The sequence below is a fragment of the Podarcis gaigeae genome, assembly GCF_964106915.1.
Source record: "Podarcis gaigeae genome assembly, chromosome: 9".
NCBI lineage: Eukaryota > Metazoa > Chordata > Lepidosauria > Squamata > Lacertidae > Podarcis > Podarcis gaigeae.
The window spans coordinates 33278924-33298653 of NC_139685.1; the positions used below are offsets into that span (position 1 = coordinate 33278924).

The following is a 19730-nucleotide window of genomic DNA, read 5'->3' on the forward strand; positions in this document are numbered from 1 at the left end:
GAAAGCTTATACCAAGAACAAACTTAGTTGGTCTCTAAGGTGCTACTGGACAATTGTTATTTTTACTATATATATTTCAAGCACGGTTAGTATCGGTGAATCTTTTTAAACATACAAAATGTGGAGGGAATTCCCCATCTCTCATAAATTCCTCATGATGTGGGGTAGGTGCAAGGCACGCAAAATTGAACTAAGTATATATTATAAATGTCCATATAGCAAATTGGTCTGGTTATTCCATGTTGATTTGTGAGCAGTTTTCAGCACACAATGGAGATAACTCTTTTTTTAATTTTCTTTTTTTCAATGGCTTCATTGGTTACACCTGGCTTTCAATCTTCATCACGTATAAAGTTAAGAGTGCAAGTTGTAAAATGATTTGCTGAAGTTAAAGATTAATCATTGGTTCAAGGGAAATTGTTTCTGAACTCTGACTTCAAGTTTACCATTGCAGATAACATTAACCCCCAGACACACTGCAGGATTATCTGTGCACTAACACTTTCTTCCTATCAGCATCCACTTTTTAAAATATATGATAACTTGGAGTGGACTGAAGACCAGTGTTATTTATTTGCCTTCTCCTACAAAGACCTTATCAAAGTTTTATAAAATCACTTAAATTATGTCCACCGAGTTACCTTTATCTTTCTTTTCATTAACCTTTTTGAAGAACTTCACAGGCTAGAGGACCACTGAAGGTGCATGAAAGTTTCTAAAAGGTGATGAGGAAAAATGAAATGAAACAGTGTTAAAAGAGCAAATTCTACAATTCATGAGTACAAGATTTATAAAACATTGCACAAGTCAGCTGGCTCAAACTGCATTAACTTTTAAAGCTCCAAACATAATTTGTGCAATTTTGGCCACAGGCATTTGGTGCTGGAAAATTAATTAGTTTTCTCTCTGATTTTTGAGAGAGGGGTAAAGGGTCTCACAAACAACATCTTGTTGACTTCTGATCATATCACCCTCTTGCACAATCCCCCTATTTTTACTGCTGTTAAACGAACAAAGTTACAAATTGCCTTCTGCAGCATGGCCTGTCAAGATTGGAACCCTGAAAATAAAGATACATTAAGAGATTGGTGTGGACGTATTCGTTCTTTTAAGTGTTCAATTTATTACTAAAACAATGGCAATAAACAGAATAGGCAAAAAGCTGGGAATAAGCAATAAATAGCCACTGTCAGATTTCCGAAATCCACTATCTATTGCCGTGTTATGCTCAGGTTCCAGATGAAATATCATCTTTCTCTTTTACCCTTGGTTATTAGAAGATGGCATGTAGTTAATCACGTTCTATCACAGATGCCCTATCACCACCTTTAGTGACTCTTCACAGAATAAAAAGCTCATAGTGGCTGTAAAAGTGCTTCATGTGACGTAAGATTTGCATCTCTCATTTTGCGTGTTATTTTTAAATTGTGTAACATGTATAATTCTTTAATTAAAAATATATTCAAAATATTAAGTCAAGCCATATCTGTGGCCTTCAAAATAGGCTGTGTGTGTGTGTGTGTGTGTGTGTGTTTGTATTTGTGTATGAGAGAAATAGGTACCTTTATTTCCTGAAGTTGAACAGGGGAGAGGGAACCAACCTGATGCTCAGAATTTTCTCTAACCCACTGAATACCGTATTTTTCGGCCCATAGGGCGCTCCGGCCCATAGGGTGAACCTAGTTTTTTTGGGGGGAAATAAAGAAAAAAAATTAATTCCCCCCAGGTCCGGGGCTGGGGCAGGGGAAGCCTGAGCTTCACCCGATCCCAGCCCCCAGAACAGGCAACTCTCCACAAGCCGTGGGAGAGCTGCGCGACTTTGCGCAGCCCTCCCACGGCTTGCGGAGAGCTGCGCGAAGCCCGAAGCCTGGGGGTGCTGAGTTCAGCGCGCCCCCAGGCTTCGGGGTGCAGGCAGCTCTCCACAAGCCGTGGGAGAGCTGCACAAATTCGCGCAGCTCTCCCACAGCTTGTGGATAGCTTCCTGAAGCCTGAATTCGCCCCGTAGGACGCACACACATTTCCCCTTCATTTTTGGAGGGGAAAAAGTGCGTCATATAAGGTGAAAAATACGGTAATTTGCAAGCCCATGTGCTAAACCCTGTCCTTGGAGCCTGCCCCCCCCCCACAAGAAAGAGACTAGATACCAAAGTATGGGTTCAAATTAGGACACAATTTTATTGAACTTCAGATGCAGAAAACTTAGCCCTGGCCTTGAAAGGTATCCCTCTCAGGCCACTGAGGCTGAGGATGTGCAGGGTCAATCAGGTGCCGTGTGAGGGAACTGCAAAGTGTAAACTTACACAGCGTGCCCATGCACTGCACCTAAGTTGGGAGTTTGACCTACTTGCCGCCGTTCTAGGGCCAGTGACTCCCACAATCACCCTTTATTTATTTTATTTTTTTAAATAATATTTATTAATGTTTTAAATGTTACAAAAAGAGAAAGAAATAATTCCAAGTTAAACAAAAACATAACAACACATCACAATAAAAAAGAAGAGAACAGAAAAGAAAAAAGAAAAATAATAATAAAAAACAGAAAAACAGAAAAATAGAAACAATTAAAAAACACAACGAACCTTCCTGTCAGGGAACTGCCATCGGAAAGACAGGAGGTGGAGAGGCTCTCAGAAGGCAGGAGAGAGTCAGCAGCGGAGGAAGGCACCAGTAGGGGGAAATCGGGAAGTCTTAAGGAGAGAGAGATGGAGGCATGGCTCAGGGACTCTTCCAGCAGTAACAGTGGAGGAGTTTCAGATCCTCCCATAAGCACCCCCACTCCTCGCCGGAAACTGTCGCGCTGAGAATCCAGACGACGCGTTTCCGTCAAGGAACTTTTATGTTGGAATAGATTCCGTAGACGCCCACTGTTGGATTCTACCAGCGACTGACGGAGCCATGCTTTGGGGGCTCCGTTAGAGACAGAGGTTGGCTGGCTAGCCAAAACCCGGAGGGATAAAGCTTTACGCACAAGCAGCTCATTATCCCATCACACTTCCCATAACTTATATTTCATTTACTTGTTTCCTTGACCTCTTCGCAACTTCCTTTTTTTGTATTCTAGTTCGGTTAGCTATTTCAGCAAATCCTTTCCATCTTTCCCAATTTTTATCCTATAATTTATCTTAATATAATGTAACTTTACCTTTCCTCCTTTCATCCATTAGCAATCTATTTTTACTTAATCCTTTATAATATTTCCACTAAAGCCACATAACTTCATTCCAGCCTCCTTCTAACATTGCTTAATTTTACAATGTTTCTGTAAATAAACTTTAAATTTCTTCCAATCTTCTTCCACCGACTCTTCTCCCTGGTCTCGGATTCTGCCAGTCATTTCCGCCAGTTCCATGAAGTCCATCACCTTCATCTGCCATTCTTCCCGGGTGGGTAGATCTTGTGTCTTCCAGTACTTTGCAATAAGTATTCTTGCTGCTGTTGTAGCATACATAAAGAAAGTTCTATCCTTCTTTGACACCAATTGGCCGACCATGCCCAGGAGAAAGGCCTCTGGTTTTTTCAGAAAAGTATATTTAAATACCTTTTTCATTTCATTGTAGATCATTTCCCAGAAAGTCTTAATCCTTGGGCATGTCCACCAAAGGTGAAAGAATGTGCCTTCAATCTCATTACATTTCCAACATTTATTATCGGGCAAATGGTAAATTTTTGCAAGCTTGACTGGTGTCATGTACCACCTGTAAATCATTTTCATTATATTCTCTCTTAAGGCATTACATGCCATAAATTTCATACCTGTGGTCCATAACTGTTCCCAGTCAGCCATCATAATATTATGTCCAACATCTTGTGCCCATTTAATCATAGCTGATTTCACCGTTTCATCCTGAGTGTTCCATTTCAACAGCAAGTTATACATTCTTGACAAGTTCTTACTTTTGGAATCTAACAGCTCTATTTCCAATTTTGATTTTTCCACCTGGAAGCCATTTTTTTTGTCCAGATTATATGCCTCCATTATTTGATAATAATGGAGCCAATCCCACACTCTATTTTTTAGTTTTTCAAAACTCTGTAGTTTTAATCTATCTCCCTCTTGTTCCAGAATTTCCCAATATTTCGGCCATTTGGCCTCCATATTGAGCTTTTTCTGAGCCTTCGCTTCCATTGGTGACAACCACCTTGGGGTTTTATTTTCGAGCAAGTCCTTATATCTTATCCAGACGTTAAACAGTGCTTTTCTGACAATATGATTTTTAAACGCTTTATGTGCTTTGACCTTATCATACCACAAATATGCATGCCACCCAAATACATTGTTAAAACCTTCTAGATCCAGCACATCAGTGTTTTCAAGAAGCAACCATTCTCTCAGCCAGCAAAAAGCGGCTGATTCATAATAAAGTTTAAGGTCTGGCAGGGCAAATCCACCTCTTTCTTTAGCATCAGTTAGTATCTTAAATTTTATTCAAGGTTTCTTGCCCTGCCAGACAAATCTAGAAATATCTCTCTGCCACTTCTTGAAACAATCCATTTTATCCAGAATTTGCAATGTTTGGAACAAAAACAGCATCCTAGGCAGTACATTCATTTTTATCGCAGCAATTCGGCCTAGCAATGATAGCTTCAGATTTGACCATATTTCTAAGTCCTTTTTCACTTCCATCCAACATTTTTCATAGTTATCCTTAAATAAATTCACATTCTAGGCAGTCATATTGACCCCTAGGTATTTCACTTTCTTAACCAAAACTCGAAGATAGACTAAAGGATACCTAACAAGGCCCAAAAACCGCCAAAGTTGTGACAAATAGCTATGGGGAAGGCAAAACCTGCCAATGCAGAGAAAATTCCTTCCTGGTTCTGAAAACAGCAACCATCTTATGACCATAGCAGCGCCCACTAACCTGGAATGTGAAAGGTTAAGCTGCAAAAGAAGAAAAAGGTGACTAGAAAGCAGAATTTATTATTTAGGGAGGGTTGGGTGGGTAATCCTGAAAAAGAAGGAAAAAGAATGAGCATTGGCTGAAGGATCGGCCCCAGTACCTGCTCCTGGCCACACTCCCACCTGCAGTCCATTGGCCTGCCAGGCAGAGGTGGGCCAATCACACCCTGTTACCAGGTGGGTGGCACCCGGCCAGGTAAGCCCCACATGGGGTCGCAAACTCTGCCCACCCGTTGGGAGGAGGTGAGCGGGGATTTTCATCTGAGAGGCATTCCCAAATAAGATCAAAGCTCATTCAGCAACAGTGCCAATAAACAGTACAAAGGGACACTCGTTTTCACACTGATTAAGTCTGTTGTTTCAATTGGAGCTCCTGAGTCAGAATATGTAAAGCAAATTGAAAGCATTTTCCACTGTGGCAGGTACTATCTGTTTACAAGGCTGCAGATATAAGGCTGCTTATTTCATATCAACATAGGAATGCATTTCTTCGGCCTCAGCTGTGAGGCCCCTCCAGCCTGCTTTGGACAGCAACTAACCTTTTCTATATTGAAGAGCCGAGGAGGCAGCCCAGGTGCTTCGGCCTGTAGCATAACTTGCTAACATCTGTGCTCTAGGCAAGGAGACGTTGGTGAACTAATGCCAGGGCACCTGCCCTGAGCTGTAAAGCAACCAGTATGGAATCTAGAGTCTGTCACAAGAGAGTATCTGTATGGAAGCAGTTGCCTGGAGAAATTGTTAAAACACCATATCTAGAGGTTTCTATTTCTACAGCAAGACTGGATAAATGCCTGTCAGGAACAATTTAGTTTTAGTGAGCATTGCTGCAGAGTAGAAGATTGGACTTGATGACCCTGCAAGCCCCTCATACTTCTATTACTCTATAAAGCAATACCCCAGTTAATAACGTCTCTTTTCCTTGAAATTCATTTTGACTCATTTAACTTGTGCTTAAATAGCTATGACTAATGATTCAATCGCTAGCAAGAACAACAGGGGAGAAAATGGGGATCTTGACAGGGAAAGGCAGTTGAATGGTTTCACAACCATTAATAATGATGATCATACCAGGGGTTTCATATACAACATTTTGGGTAGCCTTGTGGAAGCCAGAAGGATCACAAATGAGCTGCTACATGTGAATTAATTTAAATCCAGTATCTACATTCTGGTAGCCCTTTGCAGTCCTACATTCTGGAAGCTTCCAGATGTGGGCTTAATAGTGAAAACAGATCATTCAGATATCACAACTGGGTCCTTTGTAGCATGTTTTATTTTAAAGTTATTGGCTCTTTCCTGGAAAGGGTAAATCCAGATTAAATTGGGAAGGGGAAATATGGGCTGGCATTTTGATGCCACTGGGATTGTATGAACATTGTATATATGAAGATCACCTATCTGACAATAAACATCCATCTGGAAGCACCTTCCAACTCAATGGAGAACCAAAAACAGAGAATCATTTCAGTAACTGAAATGATCATGATGGGCTTAATGATGGGCAACAACATGATGGGCTTTAAATGGGTGAAATGACCCTCAAGGGCATCCTGCTCATCCATCATTTTATCTCCACAGCAACCCTGGGAGGGATGTTAATTAGAGCAATAGTGAGAGACCCACAATCACCTAGTGAGCTTTATGACTGAGAAGGTTTTGAACCCAGTTCTCTCTAATCCAGACATAGGCAAACTTGGCCCTCCAGATGTTTTGGGACTACAACTCCCATCATCCCTAGCTAACAGGACCAGTGGTCAGGGATGATGGGAATTGTAGTCTCAAAACATCTGGAGGGCCGAGTTTGCCTATGCCTGCTCTAATCTAAAGTCAGCACTATGCACTATATCACACTGACTGAAACCAAAGTACTTATAACTGGGCACTAGTGAGTGCAATGAAAATCCATTAAAATAATTGGAAGATTTACAGTATATTGTTTCAAGATGCAACTAGAGAGTCTATGTAGGTTAGCATAGCATTATCATATTAAGAGTACAAATCAGAACCCCATTAATAATTTACAATTTCAGAAATAAACACCCGAGATTAATTTCAGAACTCATCTTTCAGTGGCAAGCTGTTAATGGAATACAAATCATCCTATTTATACACCTGCTCTTCTGTATTTAAGCATCAGCATTCATTTTGAAAGTTCCATGACTAATGTGTAAGCATTCTATTCTTAGATATTTAATTAGATGCTTTCACAGGGGGAGCTCTCAAATGTACCTTTCTTACATGCTTGCACACCTTTACCTAATGGCTTTTTAAATGTGTAGTAACAAGTCTTCAAAGAGTGCAGAATGCTATACTACGCTCATTATTAGGACGCATTTTATTCTGGCCCTTTCCCCCCAAAAGTTTTCCCTATTAGTGCATTCCTACCACTGTTCCATTGATAGAAAAGCAGGCATAATATTCAGCTACAATTTGACCACAATGGCACCAAAATACACGTCCAGCTTCCAGTGCACCATGAGTAATGGTTTACACTTATCATAAAAATGGCGAGTCTCTTTTGCTCCACAAACAATAACAATTCCACTTATGGATACAGTCAATTCGGGTTTTATGTTCCGTGACTAAAATATAACTAAATTTGCTTGTAGCTGGGGCCTACAGCTCTGTTTACATGACCTGATCAATTTGTGGAGACTAGAGACGGGGGCTAGCAGGTACAATCCTACCCAATCTCCTTTATTGAAACATCACAAAAGTTGGTGGGTTAAGATAACCAATTTAACAGAAAGCTGCTCAAGGCTAGTTGAGAGCATCTGATAGGTGTTCACTGATAATTATGAGCAGCTACTTAATCGGCATTTGGCAGACACTCTGCATTTTTCTAAGGCAATTGACCATGACTGTCTGAGAAGATGCTACTCATCAAGCAGCAAGTGCTCCCTGATGGCAAATAATCAGCTGAATATGTATTGTGGAAAACCAGGGCTCCAAAATATATGAGGAACTTCCATAGGTACAAGAGGTTCCCAGCTACTTTCCAATTTGTGAGAGGCAATAAAGCCAGGAGTGGAAGTGGAAGGACCAAGTCCTCCCATCTCCATTGTCTCATCTCACATGGTAATTCCTCCTTTTCCATAATGCCTGAAGATGCTGGAGGCTGTTCCACAGTAGTTGACAAATTGCTTACTCTAAAATTAACATGAGCTGCTACATACAATAGAAATCAGTGTCTTGAGCCTAGTTCTAAGTAGGTTTGCTGAGAAGTAAGTCTTACTAATTTCACTGATATTTCGAATAAGAATTATTAGGTTTGTATCCTGAATTGCTTTCAGGATCAGTGTCATTGTATGAAACTTTAAACAACTATTGCCCTCAGTCCTTTCTGTTTCCTTGGTCTCTTGAATTGTGAGGCAGTATTAATCAAAGGACATTTTCTCTGTGGTTGTATGTTTAATGATAGCTTAAAGCCTCTGGGCTTGCACACTTGATTGAGTTACATCTTGAGGAAACTTTGGGGTCGAGAAAACCACCATAACTGACATAACTAAACCATTCTTAACTTTCAAAATAAACACGAAAATATGAACTGCATAATTCATTGCAATATAGTATTTTTCATTGGACTAGGCTACTGGAGATCAAACATAATGGATTATGTTCCATACCATCTTGTTTAGGGGGCTTAGAACATTATCTATCATTCCAGACCTTCAGCAGTCAGAGGTTTATAAGGAGGAACATAGCAAATAGAAATAACACCTATCCTCTCATCTATCATATCAGAAGGGGAGTATCAGTTTAAGCAACAGGCATTAATTATCTGAACAGAAGAGAAACAAGTATTGGATCAAATGAAGCTTTGCTGTTACAGTTCAGTTTGACATTTTAGTCTTTAGCCCTATATACACTGAGCTGGGAGTAAGCTCTGTTGAACTCTGTGGAGGCTACTTCTGAACAGACATGTATAAAATCGCTATGTTGACTGACAGTGCAATCGAAATGGTGGTAGGAAAGTTTTTGCCACCATCATCACCATGGAGTGGGCCTGTAAGTGAGACAAAACCTGTGTTTCATCAGATCGGTCATTAGTTTTCCCTCTCCAATTGGTCTACCATCATCCCTTCATTTCACTACCTGTAGTTTCTCAGAAAACCAGGTGAGTGGTTTCGTCAAGACACTACTGCATCCTCAATATTGTCAAGAACGTGAACTCAATGGCAAGCAATGGCAAAAAGAAAGTGCTGAAGAACCATCACAAAGCCATCTGAATCTATCATTCTCTGGGAACAGACCATTCAACTAGATAAGCCTGTAGATATTAAGGACATCAGGAAACCTAAGCCCTACATTATTGTGGTATAATTTCCACTGGGGGTTGTAACTGTGAAGACACATTTTCTTTTCTTTCTTTTCTTTCTTGAATTCTCAAGTTAGAAACCCATTTCTCTTGTTGTTTTAACTGGGTACCCTAGTTAATCACTCAACATGACTGCACCAGCCATTCATAGTGAGTAAGACAAAGTATTTTCTTTTTACACCTTTTGCCACAAATAGTTCTTTAAGATTTATGCAAATAGTTGGCATGTAAATGATCTAGACAAGTGATGGGAAACTTGTGACCCTCCAGAGGTTGTTACACTACAACTCCCATCATCTTATGCTTGTCTGGGTTGATGGGAATTGGAGTTCATGAATATCAGGAGGGCTATAATGCCATAGCACAAAAGACCATCGTGATTTTAAGGAGGTTAGATTTCAAGGAGGTACCCAGCAATTGAACCGCTTATGCCCATATAATGCCTAGAAATTCTGTGGGCCTGGACCTTTAAGCAGTTAATTCTGTCTGTTTTTCATCATTCCATAAAGTAGTAATCTCTCATAGCTAGTTGTGCTGGGATGGCACTGTGTGGGAATTTTAATCTTTAAAATGGGCTTTAGCAAACACTTGAAACAGGGAGAGTACTCTGAGCCCTGTCCAAACACTGGAACAATTTTGTGTGTATAAATGATAGCTGGAAAATTGTAAGACACATCACAGAAATCAATTACATGCACACATCACCTTTGTGACTTCAAGATGAACAAGGTTTGCTTCCTAGTTAAACAAAACAATCAAGCAAGCTGCAATCAGAGGTGTCAACTTGCCCCCTACTTTGAGGGGGAACAGCCACATGACCGTGATGGTTAGTATTTTGTGGTTAGTATTTTGACTACCTAAATTATATTCTAGCTCAGATCTGATTCTGAGGAAAAACTGAAACCTTTCCAGCCTTCCCTTCCTTTAGTCTCCAACTTTCTGCTGCCCACTTATTTATGTTGCTGCTACAGAAGGATGAAAGAATGAAGCTTGCTCTCACACTCCAGGCACTAAGATTACTGGTATGTATTACAGTCAGTTGACTAATAAACCCTGGTTAATAATACTAAAAATTATAGGTGAACTCAAGAAGTAGTTTTGGATCCCCCCCCCCCTTTTGAATAGCAGACCCATGGCCCATACAATAACATGGTTTGTTTGTTTTTTAAAAAAATCCATTATTTTATTTTGTTGTTTTTTAAAGTGTACTATCTAGCACAGGGCTAACAAACCCAAAGGTTCCTTGGATCCATGTAAATAGCTGTGCAGTCCAATAGAACCCAGGCATTGCTCAGCACTTGATTAGGTTTTCTTTTGATCTTTTGTCAGTTTTAGTTTTTATTAGTTGGTGTAGGAATAAAAAGTACAAATCAGTATACAACCTAGGGGGAAAAATGTATACAGTGGTATCTCGGCTTACATACTCTTCAGGTTACATACGCTTCAGGTTACAGACTCTGCTAACCCAGAAATAGTGCTTCAGGTTAAGAACTTTGCTTCAGGATGAGAACAGAAATCGTGCTCCGGCGGCGTGGCAGCAGCAAGAGGCCCCATTAGCTAAAGTGGTCCTTCAGGTTAAGAACTGTTTCAGGTTAAGAATGGACCTCTGGAATAAATTAAGTACTTAACCTGAGGTACCACTGTACTTTTAAATCCAGTTGATTTACATGTGAAGAGCACATGCTTTCCCCAGTAGGTGTTAAGTGCTTAACTTTGCCTGGATCATACCCTAAGGTATGAGAAACCTGTGTCCCTCCAGAAGTTGCTGGCCTCCACCCCATCAGCTGCCACCATTATGGCCAATGGTCAAGAAGTTAACCAGGAAATATGTCTAGTGGCGTTAACAATGAAAGAAGCAGTAAAAGGATGTGAGTGTTGTACACAACATCTAAAGTGTCACAGATTCTCAATCCCAGTCACAAACAACTAGGTTGTGACTACACAGTCAAAACCAGTAAAATTTGAATGTACTGTGCATCCTCTGTCTTGTGTGTGTTCAAAGAGATTTTTTTAATACAATACTGCAGACATTTCCCCATTCCACAAGCTCTCCATTCTATAAGCTTAAAAACAAAGAACAAGGTAATCAGTGAACCAATTCAAAATATGCCTAGTGAATTTAACAATGAGAAAAACCAGCACTTACAACATGCTTTCGCTTTAAGAATTTCCATAGTGTTGAATAAGGCATACTTAGGATGGTGTATATAAATTATAACTGCAGCCTATTTACACTAGAAACCTCCTGATAGTAGTTTTAATTAATACTGTGAAAAGAAAAACACATCTGCTTAAGTCTCTGTGGGAAACAGGACAAATTAAATGGCTTAGTTTAAAAAGTTAGTACTCCAAATATGAGGAGATGTGTTTTATGCCTCTTTTCTCACCTTTGATACATGCACATGCTTATCAAAGCTGATTGTAGAAACTAATTTGAATGAATTTTTTACATTTCTCTTAAAGTGCCAGTTCAGAGTTTCTTAAAAATAAGAGATTGAATCCAACTAACTTTTACTCAAAGAAGACTCATTGAAATTAATTTACCCCAGTTGATTTCAGTACGTCTACTCTGAGTATAACCAACATTGGCCAGCCCCCAATGTTTACATAACTAACAGCACAATCCTTATCATGCCTGCTCAGAAGTAAGTTCCATTGAAATTCATTGGGGTTTATATCCAAGTACAGAGTTAGCAGTGCAGCCTAAAATAATAGAATGTTATTTTAATGGAATGCAATTTCTAACATTATTCTTGTAGTGGGTGGATTCATTGCCCAAGATGAATATGAGGAAGAATGCCTAAAACCAAATTTGAGTACTATGCCTGTGTGCATGTTTTTTAAACCAAGTCATTAAATTGGTCTAATTTTATAATTTAACTGATATGCTACCAAAAAGAGCAGAAGCCAATTTGTATGCATCCCAACCATCTGCAGAGAAGAAGGTTGTTCATGTTGCTTTGTCAATGAAGATAACAGCAGAGGCGGCTCCACCACTAATATACACATGTGGGCTGAGATCCTGAAATCAGTTACTGAGTAAACCCTGCTAAATACAGTAGGACATTCCTGAGCAAACATGCACAGGATTGTACTGCCGATCCTTCTCTCTCCCTCCCTTCTTCATTTTAGATAACTGATTGCGCTGGACATTGATGCTTACTCTCCACACTTACTGGCTGTAACAGTCCTCTTTCTGAACTCTAGGGCGAGTCATCCATCAACATCTTCGACCCGGAGAATCATGACAACCTCACCACATTTGTTCCAGATGTTTACACACACACACACACACAGAGAGAGAGAGAGAGAGAGAGAGAGAGAGAGAGAGAGACCCCACTGCTTCCACAACACCATTGCACAACATAAACTTTCCCGTCATGAAGAGACAAAGCACTAAGGGGACACGTGTCCCTTCGGGCAAGGTCTTTCTTGTCTTTCCGCAACAGTAAGGAGCAATCCCCTTCTCAAACAACACTTCCCCTCATCTCCCTCCTCCTCCTTGAGGCAGTTGGGAATCCTTTCCTCCGTCCTTCTCCACAGCATCCTTGCCTAGAGGATCCCTCGTCAATCCCCGTGCTTCTGTGCAAACGCGCTCCCACCGAGCGCCCCTTTATGCGTCTTCGCGAGGCAGCTCTGCCTAGCTGCTCCGTCGTCCTGGGAGCTCCCCTGACTGGCTGAGGAAAGTCCACTGCTTTGATTCCGTCTCCGCCCCCTCCCCCTCCCCTCCCCTCCCCTCCCGAGCCCTGGCATTCCCAGTGTTCAGGAATGTGGCGAGCTGGCTTCTGGCCGGAGAAGGAAGGACCGGAGGAAGCGAAGGCGGAAAGTAGGTCTTCCCTGCCGCTGCTTCGCTTCTCCCGATGCCTCTGCTCGACTGCCTGGTCTTTCCCCCTGGGATCAGCCTCTCTCTTTAAATGCACAGCGCAACCCTTGGTGAGCTGGTTGCCAACAACAACCACCCCAAAATGCCCGAAGTCCCAGGCGCTGGAGAATAGACGACCCGGGGCAGAGGCGTCCTCGCGCGATTGGATTTACAGGTGCTGGAGGGTGCCGGGGAGCTCTCCGAAGTGCTGAACACTCGGCAGCCTCTCCAAGAGCTCTCAGGCTGAACTCTCCCTTCCTCCGCTTTCCCTCCTGGATTCCCTCATGACTCGGACACGTTCGCTTGGGAGGAGGTTGTGAATTCCTCACCATATCATGGCCCGGATTAGATACCTGCGTGCAGCTGTCTCGGGATTCTATCTGTGGGAAGCTGCGGTGCTGCTCAGGTGAGTCTCCGCTAGATCTCCCAGATGTGCCTTACTTGGTGTGATTGCGCGGCAGAGGCAACGGGACTCATGGACGGAGCTGTGGAAAATGCCTCTTCCACTCGTAATGCCCCCACAGACGTCGACTAGCAAGAGAGATTTATGTGGACATTCTGATACTGTTGTGCAATAGTCTCTTGCATCCCATACCATTGTTGTTTTGTACTCCTGTGCCTGACGTTTAAATTTCGCCTCCCCCTCCCCAAGTTTGGTTCTCCTGGAGTTCGGTATCCTGTTTTGTCCGCTATTCTGTTACGAAGCACGGAATATTACTGAGCAATATTTGAATTGTACAGTGTTTATTCAGAACTAGAAATCTATCTGTTATTCTTTCATACTGAAATAAATATATGACAATTAATCCCTAAGAGCCAATTCCAGGTCCCAATAGCTGCCAGCTTCACAAAGAAAAGAATTTGATATTGCATTGTTTTCCCCAAACTACACTGTGTACTCTCTTTGCCAGATATTCAAATGTGTATTTTAGTGGGTTGCCCCACTCTCACTTGGGATATTTCACACAGAACCCTAAAAATAATGATTATAGCCCATTCCACAGTTCAGTTTACATGTTTGAATTTAAGCCAGTTTAGTTTTATTAAAATAAAATGCATCAAAATTGGCTTAAATCTAATAATTTTAACTTATTTAAAATCCAACTCAAGTACCTAACCATAAAAACTAGAACTAAGTGAGGACTTAAAGGAGTATCCAAGCTATATATATAACCCTTCATGATAAAAATAAAATTCACAACAGTGATACCCAGCTATTGTAAAGTAAAGCATGCCAAAATAACAGAAATATTAGGCTATTCATGTTTTTATCTGAAGAACTTTTCATACAGCATACATGACAAACATGCATGAGATGCTGAAATATTATGCACATATTCATATTCAAAAACATGCACAGAAACATGCAGGAAGAAAACTGTTGTGTAAGTGAAATTCTTTTCCACATACAAATATTCATGAGCTGTGCTACAAAAACATGGAGGGACCCCTGAAATTAGCAAGTATCACCTGAAGCTTCTGCATGTTTGTCTGCATGTTCTTAAGCTGCTAATCTGCATTATGAAATGCAAAACTAATTTCTTTAGGTTGTGCTTCAATGTCATGATGGTTATAACATTAATGGAAGGGAATGGTATGAAGTAGATCTGGTGATTATTTTATGGCATGGCTGGTAAGATAAATCTTGTTTTTTTGAAGGGCTCATGTACAAAACAAGTAACTGAGCCTCCATTCTCAACTTGGCAAAAGGGTATTACAAAGGGCTCTTTAAACCATTTTTATTCAGTGGTACTATACTAGGTGCATTTCTGAGAAGCAGAAGTCAACAGGGCAATTATACTTGAAGCCTTGCACCCCCAACTCATTTCAAGTTCATATTGACTCCAGAGGTTATTGGGTTATATCTTCAGTTGAACACCAGCCAGGATGGACTCATTTAATTTCACTTTCGCAGACTTGTAAAATGATCAAGCTCTGGTTAAAAGATAATAGCTATGATGTTACTAGGAAGGGTGAGAGGGTCAAAGGGAAGAACTCCTAATCAGGTTGTTATTGAGAAAGTGCACAACATTGTGAGGACATGCAGAGCTAGAGGGGGAAATAAAATGAAATGAGCCCTCACTGGATATGCCATTGGCATGTTATTTACAAGCCACATATTTTAGCTTTAGCTGTTAATTTTATTTTACTAAAGCAGATGTGTTTTTTAATGTATGACAAAAACTATTTGGAAAAGCAAGAAATGTATATAAATCTCTTGAAATAAAAAGTGCACACGCTTAAAATCCACTTACTTCAATGGGACGTAGGTGCACCTGGTTTTTCTTAGAGTGAGAGAATTCCTGGTATACTATTAAAAAGTGAGTTATTAGTCTATATGCTAATAGTAATCTGAGTCTTCCCACGTTTGTGCTTATGTGAACCACTGATGCACAAGACGGAATACTTGCAGACACAGTAGAACCCAGAGATACACACAAGCAGGGCTTTTTTAGGGGGAACTCACAGGAACTCAGTTCTGGCACTTCTCTGGTGGGTTCCAGCCCCTCTCTAGTGGGCGCCATTGCCATTCTAAGAGATTGAGAAAGGTTCCGGGATTGACAATATTTAATTTTGTGGGGATAGAATGTTGAATGGATGAGAGGGGGATAACCATACAACTGCGGGGGGACGGGGACAACAGAGTGGTATGCCTGGAATAGAAGAAGATATTTGTATTTGTCTACCTATTTGAGTAAGTCACTTCTTTGATAACACTGAGAAGTTACTTAATGCCTCAGGTACTGGAGACAGAACTGTCTGTAGGCATCAACTGAAAAATTAAGAATGTAATAGGACTGAGATCATGTCCAGCTTGCTCCCCCATAGAAAAATAACCCTCAACCCAGCCCAAGGAAAACCCCAAAATGGAGAGGGGCATACCATCTCAATGACAATTGAGCATGCTCAGTGGGCATGGAATGTTAACTGCTTGTTGGAAGGGAAAAGAACAACTGGGGAGAGGGAGATGTTATGGCTTGAATCTGCTTTGTTGCGATGTGCCCCACTTGTTTGGAGAGTAGAGGCAGTAGTCTCAAAATTAGTCAAATGTGCCTAACATCACCCCATTTCATGTCCAATACGTAGGGACCAGCAGACCTGTATATGCTGAAGATCAGTGGACAATACCTCTGATCTTTTTCTAATTTTGTATAAAATTTCGCAAATGTGCCAAAACTTAAAGGTAATATACTTTCATTTTTTTAAAAAAGCCAACAATAATGAGAAGAGTACATTTTGCTTTTTTTATATATAGATGCCACAATGCTTCAGCCCCCTATCTGAGTGAGAGAAAAATAATCTCAGACAATAGTTGAGAGGTAATGACGCATATAAAAGTGTTTGTGACAAGTGAGAGTGACCTCTAGTTGGAGGGATCTGTTCTTGAGTCACAACAGGGAAATTGAGCGAGTGGGTGTGTTGAGCAATAACGTAGGAGCATAGAATATAAGAGCTATCATCCTATAATTTAAAGTTAGAACTAATTTTCACTTGGAGGTGTATGTTCTCATCCAACCATTCTTACAAGAAATTCACAAGAATATGTATTATGTGAAAAATCTCCAGAAACAGACTTTTTTTTGCTGCAGTATTCTGTGTGGTGAAATAGTCTTTTAAATGCATCCCTGTGTGAAATATAAGACTACTGTTTACCAAACCATACAAAGATTGAGTTATATTCTCACTGCTTTGGATTCACTATGTGTTCATCCTATGATAATTAAAGGTTTTATAGAACAAAATAAAAGACAGAGAACAGACATGGGATGAGATGGGAAGGGAAGGAGTTTGTGCAGTTTTTAAGACTACAACGCCCAGAGTGAAGTGAGACTGAGTGAAATTATGTGGATCTGATGGGTGCTGAAAAGACTGTAGCCACTTCAAGGCCACTGAAAAACAAGAGAGCAGTATCTGTATGCCCAGGGGTCCCCAAGGTTTGCAGAACTACCAAAAATATTGGGGGGGGGGACTAAACAGCCAAATGAGGACTGTGAATGCTCGGTAGTAATAGAATGCTAAATGTTGGAACAGGGAATGGAATGGAGTAGCCTAGAAGACCACATGGTTGGCTAGCTGAACTCATGAACTGGAGCACTCCACACTGCAAGATTTTATAAACGTTGTATAAATATACTTGTATAAGCATAATTAGAAATAGTTACTAAAAGAAGCATGGCAACATGTCCAGGATAGTGCTTTATGTTCCTTTTTCCCATGAGTGAGAATACTGAGCAATAAAAAGCACTGATGTTGATACCAAAGTATCACATTTAGATTATATAATGAAATAGGGAACAGGGGAGCTTGCACACACACACACACACATCTCAACCAGTCTTTGCCATCCTATTACCCTCCAGATGTTTTGGGCTATAGCTCCCATTATACCTGACCATTGGCTATGATAGCCAACACTGATGGGAGTTGTAATCCAAAACACCTGAAGAGCATCAGCTTGGCGAAGGCTGCCTCAAACTGGGAAGACATTAAGGTAGGTCAAACATACCGGTAGTTCATGCTTGGAAGGTTACTATTTCAGGCATAGGAACCAAATCTCAAAATGAATGCATACTGGGCTCCAAACTACATCAGTAATAGGAAACCTGAAGCCTTCCAGATGTAGTTGGACTGGGGTAGGCTGGCTGGGGCTGGTTAGAAGGTCTCAGGTTCCCTATTGTTGCTCTAGGATAAGTTTCCCAAACTTGGGTCTCCAGTTGTATTGGGACAGCAATTCCCATCATCCTTACCTAGCAGGACCAGTGGTCAGGGATGATGGGAGTTGTAGTCCAACAACAACTGGAGACCCAAGTTTGGGAAACCTTATTCTAAAATAAACAGTTTATTGTGACTCTGTGGGCATATCTTTGCATCTATAATTTTCTTTGTTATTTCTTTTGAATTCTGAAACATATACAGTGGTACCTCGGGTTATATACGCTTCAGGTTACAGACTCCGCTAACCCAGAAATAGTCTTCAGGTTAAGAACTATGCTTCAGCATGAGAACAGAAATCGTGCTCTGGTGGAGCGGTGGCAGCAGAAGGCCCCCATTAGCTAAAGTGGTGCTTCAGGTTAAGAACAGTTTCAGGTTAAGAACGGACCTCTGGAACAAATTAAGTACTTAACACGAGGTACCAGTGTATAGAACTTTAATAAACATATACTAAGTAGGCAGGAATTAGGTATGTTCTAAATGGGCCTGCATTGCACCTGAAGGAGCAGGTGAATATCAGGCGTGGGGACCTTGGTAATATGGCACCTTGTGTGAGGCTAAAATTTGGGCCAAAGCCGCCTTTCCAAAGGGGATGCTGGGCTTTGGGAAGGAGGCACAAGACTCTGGCAGAGTCCTAAAGCCCTCCTGTCTTCTTTCCAAATCCGGGCAAGCACTAGCTAGACATTGGGAAGGAGGCCAGAAGACACCTCTTTGGCCCCTGCACCCTGTGTTGGGGAACCAGTCGCAATGTCCTAAATCTGCATTTGTGCATAATCTAGAGGTGATTCTACCTTGTTGCTAGAAGTGTAAGGGTCAGAGGACCTGTTTTCAGCTATGGCTCAATAGATATAGACAGGTGACAGTAATCTATGTTCTACTTAGTAACCTTGCATCTAGACTGCTACAATGTGCTGTATGTCAGCTGCCCTTGAATACTATATGGAGATTGCTGCTAGTGCAAAAAAACAGATACCAGGATCTTGATGGACCTGATAGATGTAACGCCATGTAACACCAGTCTGAAAAGACATGTCCTGGATGCTTATTTGCTACCAAGCCTGATTCAAGTTTTTTTATTTTGACATATAAATTCCTGAGCAGTTTAGGACTTGGTTACCTAAAGGACTCCTTCTCTGTTTTTTAGTTGTTGTCCCCCCCCCCCCAGGAAAACAGCTCTGCATGTGTGGTTTGTGTATTATTATGTTTACAGATAGTTGGAGGATGGTTGCGGTTGTTTTATGGTTTTATTATTGTTCTTGTTTTAATTTTTTGACCCATTCTAAGGTCTTCAAAAGCATTTACTCTATTAAGGGGAAGCATTTGATTTCTATGGCCTTCAAACTTTGCAGATGCATTTAAAGTAGGTTTTCAGCCAGAAATAAAAAGTTAATTCCAAAAGTTCAATATAGGGGAGGGATGTGCCATCAGATACTTCCCCTTAATAGTGTTAATGCTTTTGTTGGGGGGGAAATCTGAAAACTGGAGAAAGGATTATCCTGTTTTCATATTATCTGGCCATGTTTTTTACAGGAAAAACATGATATAGGCCATTATTCTTTTAGTTCATTGTTTAGTATTTCCTATATAGCTGTCTGCTACTGCCACTACTTTGCTATTAAGAAAGCTAAGGATTGGTACAATTAATCTGTCACAAATCTTTATGCTCGTTTTCACATTCTATTCATTTTCTTCACAAATCTTGGTCAGGACTTCAAATTCTTTGTCAGCTAAGGTTTCCTTATACGTTTCAGAAATTGGTCTAACAATATCTCATATCAAAAGAAAATGTAGTAGGATTGTTCTGCTTTTGGAAAACCAGTATTTTGTTATCTCCTTTGATTTTTCCGCTTTCACACTCTGATGTATAGATATGAGTAGCTGCAGAAGTGCATACAGAGGCTTGTTAGGACATAGCTTCAGAGGCATTCTGTGTG

General features: G+C 40.7%; 1 protein-coding gene across 3 annotated transcripts in view; it reads left to right on the forward strand.

Annotated features, from left to right (window-relative positions):
• The first annotated feature begins 12791 nt into the window (after window positions 1-12791).
• The window catches only part of GLRA3 (glycine receptor alpha 3), a 75850-nt gene continuing 68911 nt past the window's right edge, over window positions 12792-19730 (forward strand). The window contains exon 1 of one of the 3 annotated variants that reach the window (XM_083755853.1): window positions 12792-13489. In XM_083755853.1, the coding sequence (XP_083611979.1) occupies window positions 13419-13489 (71 nt within the window). In that variant the 5' untranslated portion in view covers window positions 12792-13418. The remainder of the gene's footprint in view (window positions 13490-19730) is intronic. The other 2 variants (XM_083755852.1, XM_083755848.1) reach the window with 2 other exon arrangements.